Source organism: Mus pahari, chromosome 13 (genome assembly GCF_900095145.1).
Source record: "Mus pahari chromosome 13, PAHARI_EIJ_v1.1, whole genome shotgun sequence".
Lineage (NCBI taxonomy): Eukaryota > Metazoa > Chordata > Mammalia > Rodentia > Muridae > Mus > Mus pahari.
The window spans coordinates 3,486,706-3,497,460 of NC_034602.1; the positions used below are offsets into that span (position 1 = coordinate 3,486,706).

Below are 10,755 nucleotides of genomic sequence, written 5' to 3' on the forward strand. Positions count from 1 at the left end.
GTCCAAAATTCCACTAATTTTTATATTGGTTAGACCATTTCCATTCCTTTTAGCAATAAGTAGGAGTTTTCTCTGCCTTATATCCTTGTCAGCATAAGTACTATGCGGTACTTATCAACATGTCATTTCTCTATAGCTTTGAAACCTGTAAGAGGAAAGACATATTTATACTTGTGGGTCTGAAATCTTAGAAACCCCTATAGCTATATGTATCTATAGCATTAGTAACTTACCTAATACATTTCTCATCCAAGAGAATAATCTGTCTCAATGTCTTCTTGAGTCTTGAATCCAATTCTCTTACTTGCCATGACTTGGATGAGTGCCCCCATAAAAGAGAGTGTTTTTTCAGGGCCCCTAGAACTTTGCAGTTGTTTTGCACTCAAAGGCAGCCTCAGTTGAGCCTCTTAGTGTATCCATCTGCCTGACACCTCTGCATCAGACAAAAGTCAACACTGTGTCAAATACCCTCCCCAGGTTTGGTTCAGACCCCACTGTCATCAAGCAACTGAGTTTAAGGGTGCTTAATCTTACCCAGTTTACTGTTGGTAACACTAGTTCCATATTTAGGAATAAATCAAAACACATGAGGACAACAGATGTCTTTGCCTTTTTCTACATGCTTGATCACCAGACCTAATGGTCTCTCAAAGTACTTAGAAACTTAGTTTTGTACAGTGAGATACCAAGTGGGTAGTTTTCCTATTTCAGGGCCACCTTCTATCTTTAAATATACCCTTCCATCTGCCAAACTTCCATTGTTTTCTGAATCCTATTATAATACTTAAGATCTAATCCTCTCAAAAGCCTTCTTCCCTAGCAGTTTGAAGACTGCACTTTTTCTCTGTAGAAGTTAGCACAGGCTCCTTTCTAATATAAGACTTTTGTGGGGAACCCTCCCCACTTTAGTCTTGAGAAGGCAACACCCCAAAACTATGAATAAGCCGTCATGATGTAAAAACAGGAGGTAGTTTAATGGCGGAGCTCCGGGCCGATGTGTACCACATGAAGAAGGTAGAGGCACTGACCATGTGGCCTGAAAGCTAGGGGTTTTTATAGGGAGAGGGGGAGCAAGAATTGGCATGGTTACCCATGATTGGCTCATTTAAACATCAGCAGAATGACCACACATTTGCAGAATGGTACGTGCAAAGGCAGGAGTGTTAGGAGACCTGAGGGGCGGGTCAGCGGAACATCTGGTTACTGTGTAATGGTGGTCCTGCTCGGACTTGCCCAGGCCTGCTAGGTTCCCAGCCTTAGGCTTCTAAGCTCACAAAACTATTTCTGTGGACATAAGTTACATGAATACCAGGCCTTAAATTTCATTTTAAATTTCATTTTCCTTCACTAGCCAGACCCTGAACAACCCTGCCTGCCCATGATGGCAACACTGAGCTTCTTTCTCTTCAGATATAGACTGCTTTATGGCTGATAATGTTTTCCTCCTGAGAGATTTTCTATTAAAATGTTCACAATTTCCTATACTTCCTGCTTCTTTCCCTGGGTATTACTGACACCTACCATACATCAGTTCTTCATCTCCCTCTGTGCAGGTAGCATCTCCAGTGTTGCCCCTCTCCTCAGCCCTCCTTCTCAAGGAAAAATCTATTATATCTCCACTTGAAAATTCCCTTTCTGAGCAGAATGAAGTGAGTATCAAATATTCATATTATCAGATCATGAGTCTATCCTTCCCCCACTGTTTACCTATGGCCAGAATGAAACCATATTTTACTCCTGGGACTCAGTTTGATCCCAAATGGGGTCTCTCATGTTTTTCTTCCTCCCACCCTCTGATCTATCAACAAAATACATATTTTCAATCAAGCAAGTAAATAATATAAATTGCTTCTCTAACCTGCAAAAGTCTCAATAACATCTTCACCTCCCTTCAGGATTCCGAGGACCTATATACTAGAGACACAATGTTTTAATTGTGTCCATGCTTCCTCCTGCAGAAAGCACACTTCTTAGTCACACCAACAAAACAAAACAAGCCTTTCAACGAGAGTGAAATCATTAATAATAATAATAATAATAATAATAATAATAATAATAATACAAAAGTTTCTACTACTTAGGTCGTAGAACTTCCCTGGCCTGGTTAAATATTCCTATATATTCTCCTGAAACAACTTCATGTGGTGCTGCATCCACTCCAATAGTGACTCACTTAGCAGGCCTAAAAGCCTGGAAGCAGTCATGAGGCAAAGAATTTCATGAAAACTTAGCCTCCTTGAACATTGGCATTCCCATAGCTAGAATGCCCCAGATTAGTCCCTGTGATATTGTGGAGGGTCTTGCATGCTTTCTTACAATATTTTACTGGATAAGAGTTAGAAATCTCAGGGCAAGCTTAGCAAAGTATATTTAGAATCTTCATTACAGCCAGGTATAGCAGACTACATTGCATATTAGAAGAATGTTGATGAATTCTTCTGACAAATGGAAATTCCCAATAGATACTTAAAAGAACAGCCAAGTTACTCTCATATGCAAGTATTTACCAAGGCCTAGGAAAAACCCTAGGGGGATTGTGGTATTGCACTATTCATGATAAGGTCCTCTAGAACAGAATCCCCTGGTGCTAGCTTTCACAAGGCTCAAATGAGTAGCATAAATTGTGACTAGGGTGTGAAATCCTTATCTGTCATTAGCTGACTCTAGGCAGGGCTGTTTTATCTTTACTGTAAACATTACCTGGTTCCTGTCAGTCCTTTGAATGCATTCCTCTGTTTTGTGTCAGATACTTCAATGTACCTTGCATGCTGTGACACCCTACTCTTTTGTTTTCTGTACTATATAAGACTGCTGTCCACTTTCTGAAAATACATCCAAATACAGCACTCCCTTGTGTCTATGTCTGTTTGTCATTCATTTCTTTCTCATTTGCAACCAGATCCCCACTTCCTGCAGATTAGAGACCCAATAGAGGTTTGTCTGCAACAATGTGGAATATCCAAAGCCTTCTACTCTGTATTTTGCTCATCTCTGTGGTTAAGTGAAGCCAAGTTACATGCTAAGTCATGTACTGGCCAGGTGTCATATGTCTTCCTAACAGTTTTATTTAATATATTTTACATGATCTGTTTATGTCCATTAAAAGCTGAATAAAAACCTATGGCTATTTTACATTAGAGTTATAGGCTTAAATTTAAAGATGTATACTGATATACCAAGGTATATGTGTGCGCATGTCAGTATATAGTTGTGGTTATATAAATATTTAAAGTAATCAAGGTTTTAATAAAATATGAACAGGTACATCTTGAAATTTGAAAAGACATATAGTCCTAATTTGATCTTTTATCTAAAGCTGTTAACATACATATGGACAAAATGTAACATGCTGTGATAAAACTGACACATCTGCTTACAGCAATGGGGCTTTTAAATATTAGTCTAGTCTCAATATATTCATCTTTTTGCTAGATTAACTAAGACTTAGCAGCTGATTATGCAAATGCTGAGCATGTTTCTCACTTGCCTTAATAGCAGCAAAATTTTATATTTCTTTAAAAAACAATCTTAATCCTCTGTGAGAAATTTCTGCCAAATAATTGCAAAATACATATGTTCTGAACAAATACTTAAATCTATTTTTAAATTTATCCCATTAAACACAGATTTCATAATACCTGTGATTTTCAGTCCTCTAGACTAATGATTGAATTATACAATAGCAACTAATAAATTGTAAAAATTAATTTAGCTTTAAGCCTGAAAAAATTGTCAGTTCTACTAAACCTAAGATTAACTTCTTTTGGAAAATCTTCATTATCTCCTTACAGAATAAATATATGCCATCCTATAAAAAAATATAGTGGAACCCATACAAGTTGTCTCCTTTAAAGAGAGGTGTACAGAAGCATGAGGAAGTTTTAAAGATAATTAAGTAGTATCCATTTATTTTTCCCTGTGGAAATAACTCAGTCTGGGGACAGAAATCAGCAGCTCCAGATGTTCAAAAAGCACTTGAACACATGTCTACTTGTACCTCATCTAGAATACTCTGAGCATGTATGAATATATGTTTGTGTATGTATGTATGTATGTATGTATGTATGAATATATGTATGTATGTATGTAACTTTTATAAAATGAGAAACAGGAATTCATAGATATTAGTGAGATTTTTATAAAGAAAAGCAATAATGTCAGAAAGACTTGTATTCTTAAAAGTCATGTGATAATGTTACTTGATTATTACAGCCTATTCTGATTTCTGACTTCTGGGTCAATTCCATTTTGATGTTACACATGCTCTTTAGTGAGGAGATGACTGCTGAAGAAACTACTGTGTTAAAGAATGGATACCTCTGAGCCTGGGCGAATCAAGATGTGTTAATTGTCTTTTTTTTTTTTTTTTTTAAAGAATCAATCTTTGATGCTGAGTTCGATTGAAAAGATAACTATGGCAAAGTGTTATCAGTCATTTTTGAAATTTCTTTTCACTCCTTCAAAGGACATTTGGTATTAACAGAGATTGAAAACGAACTCCTACAATCACTCAACTTCAAAATCAGGTCAGGTTGTTCCGTAAATGAAAACTCCACTGAAGCAGTTTCCTTATCCTCTTCTTTGTCTAAATCAGGATCCTAGACTTCAAAGCTAGAATGTAGGCTTTCAGAAGCAATACAATCAGTGCAGACAAAAGTAAAAGTGAAAGGCTTGGCCCCTTCAAACTTTGAAAGTAAGATGAAAAGAATGATTTGAAATTCTATGAACAGTCAAATGTCCTATTAATCATAGAAGCTGATCTCATGGGAGTAACTTTTCTGATGCACCTTGCTCAGCAGCAAAGGCTGTAGTCCCATGGTCATTAAGACAAGATAACAGAGTGAATTTGATTTTTAAAAGACTATAGAGAGTTCTTGAACTCATGGAAATGTTACAGCAACTAATACATGTCCATTGTGTTGTAATTGGTCACTAAAAACTTTCTAAACTCAATTTTAGAAGAAAAGTCACATTCCTAGATATCATAATTGACTCTCATCTTATACTTCTAAAGATTGATTGTATTTTTCAATTCTATTTTATCACTGGTAAAGGAAAAGACAGAAAACTAATTTTGAACATGCTTTTAAATCTTAGGAAAATACAATTTTAATATAATCATGTCTTTATGGTTTCTCAAGTCTAGTATGGAAGTCAAATTCCATAGATCATTGTATGTATTTAATAGTATTTTACTGTCATAAAATTAATGGTACCAAAGACAAGAAAACTCCAGGTCTTCTAGAGAATTGACTAAAGCTTTTAAATAGAGGCAATAACAGTGTTCAGTAATAAAAGGCCGTGGTACATTTGAGGAGCTCCATATCTGCTAAGATGTAGAATCTAATATTAAAGGTATACTGGGGTGGACCTCCATAGCAACACAGAATCTCAACTTTGATTTATAGAGGATTAGCAATCAATAAACATGATCTCGTGACATATTTTTTTCAGCTTAGTTTTTAAAAACTAAATTGGCAATGATATCATGAGTTTGAGTAGAGTCTGATTCATGCAAATATAAAGGAGGTTGCCATAGCAATTAATGGCATAATTCAAGAAGGAGTTAGATAGGGGCAAAGCAGTGTGGTCACCCTCCATTTGTGTGGCACAATCAAGAGATAATAGTATAATGAGTTGGGAGAAGTAGTTGGAATTTGAGGTTACAGTTGAGAGGGTAAAGTGGTACAGACAATGTGGAGGCTTCTATAAAAAAAGCACATTGAGGAGGCTTCATAACTCAAAGAAATTTAAGAGATATGATTTAGAATCATCCACTGCACAGATAATTTGAAGAACTCACTCAGGACATAAATAATTAATATAGGAACGTACAAAATGATACTCCCAGGAGGCATAGCATCTGAGGTCCCATGAGAAAAGAAATGCCAAATAGGAAGGCTAATGAAAAACTCATAAAATTAGAAATGGTTGCTGGTACTCTGAAACTTAAAGAGATCATTTCAGAAAGAACACGGCCAACATTCAAAGGGAACACATGTACCACAATGCCTGCCTGTTAACCTACTTTGATCAGTTTCTCATCAAGTTTTATTTTTATTTCTTTTAAATAATTAAATGAATAATAGATAATAAGATACAACATGGTATTTTTTTTCTTTTTTTTCCCTCACTACATACAGACAAAAAAAAGTGCATTGCACTTTTAACTGTATTGCTCCTTTTAATCTTTATCTCCCCATCAGTTAGGGGGTCACTCTAGACTTAAAATAACACGATATTAAAATGTCATGTTTTCCACACTCAAGGATATCATTTCATACCGTAAGAAGTTACTGTGGCTATCTTGCCTGTTCTATTAGCTTTATGCAGTTGTGAATTTACCACTCTTATGTACAAGTGTCTAGCACTGTGTCACTATATGGGTTCTAGTCTCAAGGCCAAAGTGCAACTAAAGTTATGCTCTTGAGAAATAACCTGAAAGTATAACATAAAGGGCACACCAGTAAAATTTTGCCAGCTACATATGATTTTGATTATTTAAAAGAGGCTTTCCATAATCCTTGCTCAATACTTATGCTCATGAAAGTCTAGCTGCATTTGAGATTAAAAGTATGGTTTTTATTTCTAATGACAGGGGGCCAAATTTAAAGTTGGAGTACAGATATACAGTGAGTGCATAGCATGTCTCTAGTGGTGACTACATAGATACCCAACCTCCTATAGAAGAATTAGGATTGCTTATGAAAAATTAGGATTTTAATATATTATTATTATTATTGATGATGATGATGCTTTTAATTAGGTATTTGAACTTAGTATAACTTAAGTGGCTTTAAAAACGATTACTCTTTAGATTCTTTTTAACTTACTAGCCACTTCTTCTTAGATAGTTAGTAGTCAAATGGAAAGTAAAAACTAAAAATTTACTTTTTAAATTTTTCACTAAGTAGTTGAAAATACAAAGAATCCTGGAAAGGTAATCTGTGATATAATGCAGTAAAGTAATTTTAGGACTGCGGCAGTACACAAGTTGGTGAGAAACTTTGCCAAACAAAGAAAAGAAATATAGTATTTCTGTGTTTGAGAAAGTTGAGAATATTGCTCAAATCCAGAACTGAAGACAAACTTAAATCTACATTGAAAACCTCAGCGTTTAAGTACAGAGAGAAAGCTGGGAGTTGAGGTGAATTAAAACATCTACCTCCTTACTATCAGCTACTAAAGAAGTTTTCACTGAAAGTTAATTTTTCAAGAAAAAGTCTAAGAAAACCAGTGTTGAACTTCTGTTTGATTTGTAAGTTTTTAAAAAGATACTACAGTTTTCTAGGTAATGATTTGTTGTAGGAACTATACAAAATAGATAGTAAAAGAACTGTCCTACTTTATAAATAAATCTCCAGGAATTCAATTTAAACCGTTATGTTTGAAGAGATGCAATATTAAATGTATTTTAATCACAGATCAAAGTTTACACTAAGTGGTGATTTTAAGGTTACTGTACAGGAATTTGTAGAGATGATCTAAATAGTGAACACTCTTCTTATTATACTGAATTTAGCTTTTCTAATCATTTTATGTATAGACTAACATATTCATTCTTCTTTGACAATTTTAATGTTATATAATTACTGATTTTATGGTGATGTTTTGTGCAATATACTTTTCAATTAGATAGCATAAAGACTATGTTTACTAAATTGATTATCCTAAAGGACTGCTTATCCTTACTATAGTGTGCTTATCCTTACTATAGTGGACCTCTGAAATATTAAACAAAATGCCTGAACTTCTATGTACAATAATATGCTAAACATTATGTATTCTACCACTGTCTTCAGTAAATAATGTGTGATAACATTATAAATGTGAATATTTCTGTATAAACCCAGCTGCTTATAAACCAGGGCACACAATTTTTTTTTTGCAATTTATTTATTTATTTATTTTAAATATACTAATATTTTTATTAAATATTTTCTTCATTTACCTTTCAAATGCTATGCCCTTACCTAGTTTCCTCTCTGATAATCCCTGATACCCCCCACCCTCCCCCTGCTCCCAATCCACCCACTCCTGCTTTATGCCCCTGGCATTCCCCTATACTGGGGCATATAATCTTCGCAAGACCAAGGGCCTCTCCTCCCATTGATGGCCAACTGGGCCATCCTCTGCTACATATGCAGCTAGAGACATAAGCTTTGGGGGTACTTGTTAGTTCATATTGTTGTTCCTCCTATAGGATTGCAGACCCCTTCAGCTCCTTAGGTACTTTCTCTAGCTCCTTTATTGGGGACCTTGTGTTGTATTCAATAGTTGACTATGAAAATACACTTCTGTATTTGCCAGGCACTGGGATAGCCTCACAGGAGACAGCTGTATCAGGGTCCTGTCAGCAAAATCTTGTTGGCATATGCAATACTGTCTGGGTTTGGAGGTTGTTTATGGGATGGATCCCCAGGTGGGGTAGTCTCTGAATTGTCATTCCTTCCATCTCAGCTCTGAACTTTGTCTCTGTTACTCCTTCCATGGGAATTTTGTTCCCCATTCTAAAAAGGAATGAAGTATCCACACTTTGATCTTCCTTCTTGAGTTTCACTGATAAGCAGATATTAGCCCATAAAGTTTCTGGGCTAAAATCTGCTTATCAGTGAGTGTGTATCATGTGTGTTCATTGTGATTGGCTTACCTCATTCAGGATGATATCCTCCAGATCCATCCATTTGTCTAAGAATTTCAAATTTTCATTGCTCTTAATAGCTGAGTAGTACTCCATTGTGTAAATGTACCACATTTTCTGTATCTATTCCTCTGTTGAAGAACATCTGGTTTCTTTCTAGCTTCTGGCTATTATAAATAATGCTGCTATGAACATAGTGGAGCATGTTTCCTTATTACAAGTTGGAACTTCTTCTGGGTATATGCCCAGGAGTGGTATTGCTGGATGTTCAGGTAGTACTGTGTCCAATTTTCTGAAGAACTGCCAAACTGATTTCCAGAGTGGTTTTACCAGCTTGCAATCCTACCAGCAATGGAGAAGTGTTCCTCTTTCTCCACATCCTCGCCAGCATCTGCTATTACCTGAGTTTTTGATCTTAGCTATTCTGGCAGGTATAAAGTGGAATCTCAGGGTTGTTTTAATTTGCATTTCCCTGATGACTAAGGATATTGAACATTTTTAGGTGCTTCTTAGCCGTTTGGTATTCCTCAGCTGAGAATTCTTTGTTTAGCTCTTTTTTTCTTCTTTAATTCTTCTCTCATTACATTAGGCCTGTGTCCCCTCTTTACACTTTTTCCAGTCTCCCCTCCACCTCCTCTCTCCCTGCACTCATTCCTTCTTTGTTTCCCTTTTTCAAAAAAGTGGGCCTCCTAGGAATATCAACAGAATATGGCATAACAAGTCACAGTGAGACCAGGCACATACCCTCATTTCAAGGTTGAATGAGGAACTCAGTACGAGGAAAAGGATACCAAGAAAAGACAAGAGACTCAAGGATAACCCTTACTCCTAGGCAACTGTTAGGAGTCCTACAAGATCACCAAGCTACACAACAAAAAGTTATATATAGGGGGCATAGCTGAGACCCATACAGACTCTGGGATTCTCTCTTCAAGACTTTGTGAGCCCCTATAAACCCTGTTTAAAAGTTGATTTTGTGTCCCTGGAGTTCTCAAGCCCTCTGGCTCCTGCGATCCATTCTCCCAGTTTCTGTAGGATTCAGGCTCTGTCTAATATTTGACTTTGGATCTTTGCATCTGTTGGATTAAGTCTCTCTGATGACAATTGGGCTAGGTACCAATTTACATGTATAGCAGAATATTATTAGAAATCATTTCATTGAATATTTGGTTTTTTTGCAACTGTGTTCCCTATTGATTCTCTAGGTCTCTGAGCTGCCCCCCTTTTCCTGGCCATCCAACCAGTGTCACTCATGGACTCATTCTAGTGAAGTAGGCATATAGTTGGACCAGTTATTAGTTGGCCACTTCCACAAGTTCTATGCCACCAGTACTCCAGCAATTGTGTAGTATAGACAGGACAAATAGGAGGTCAAAGGATTTTGTGGCTGAGTTAATGTCTCAACCCCTCTGCTGGAAGTCTTAATCTGGTTATAGAAGACAGCCTGCTCAGGCTCCATGTGCCACATTAGTAGGAGTCTTCACAAGGGTCACCCTCATAAATTCCAGGGAATTTCTACTCTACTAGGTTTCCATACCCATCTCCAAATGTTTTCCTGTTCTAGTCAGCTCTCCCAGTACTCTCTCCCTTCATTATGCCCTTCCCCAAATGATCCTCTCTGTTGCCAACCAATTAGACCTCAGCCCATTCACATAATCCCATTCTCAGGGAGATCCATAGGTTCACTTCTTGATATTTCCTTGTTACTTAGCTTCTGTCTATGTATTATACCATGATTATCCTTTATTTAAATACTAATGCCCACTTATAAGTGCGTACACATGATCTACATCTTTCTGGGTCTGGGTTACCTCTCAGAAAATGATTATTTACATGCAAATTTCATGTCATTCTTAAAAGCTTACTAATACTTCACTCTGTAAATGTACCACATTTTGTCTGTCCATTCTTCCATCAAGGGACACCTAGATTGTTTCTAGTTTCTGACTATTATTAACAAAGCTGTTGTGAATATAGTTGTGGAACTGTCCTTGTGGTATGATGACTCATTATTTGCATATATGTACAAGAATGGTGGAACTGAGCCAGGCGTGGTGGTGCATACCTTTAATCCCAGCACTTGTGAGGCAGAAGCAGGCAGATTTCTGAGTTCG

The 10,755-nt window shown here is 36.5% G+C and overlaps 1 protein-coding gene across 1 annotated transcript in view; it reads left to right on the plus strand.

The window, feature by feature from the left end:
* The first annotated feature begins 975 nt into the window (after positions 1 to 975).
* The window catches only part of LOC110330835 (PEST proteolytic signal-containing nuclear protein-like), a 44,423-nt gene continuing 34,643 nt past the window's right edge, over positions 976 to 10,755 (plus strand). The window contains exon 1 of the mRNA XM_021211155.2: positions 976 to 1,014. Within this exon, the coding sequence (XP_021066814.1) occupies positions 976 to 1,014 (39 nt within the window). The remainder of the gene's footprint in view (positions 1,015 to 10,755) is intronic.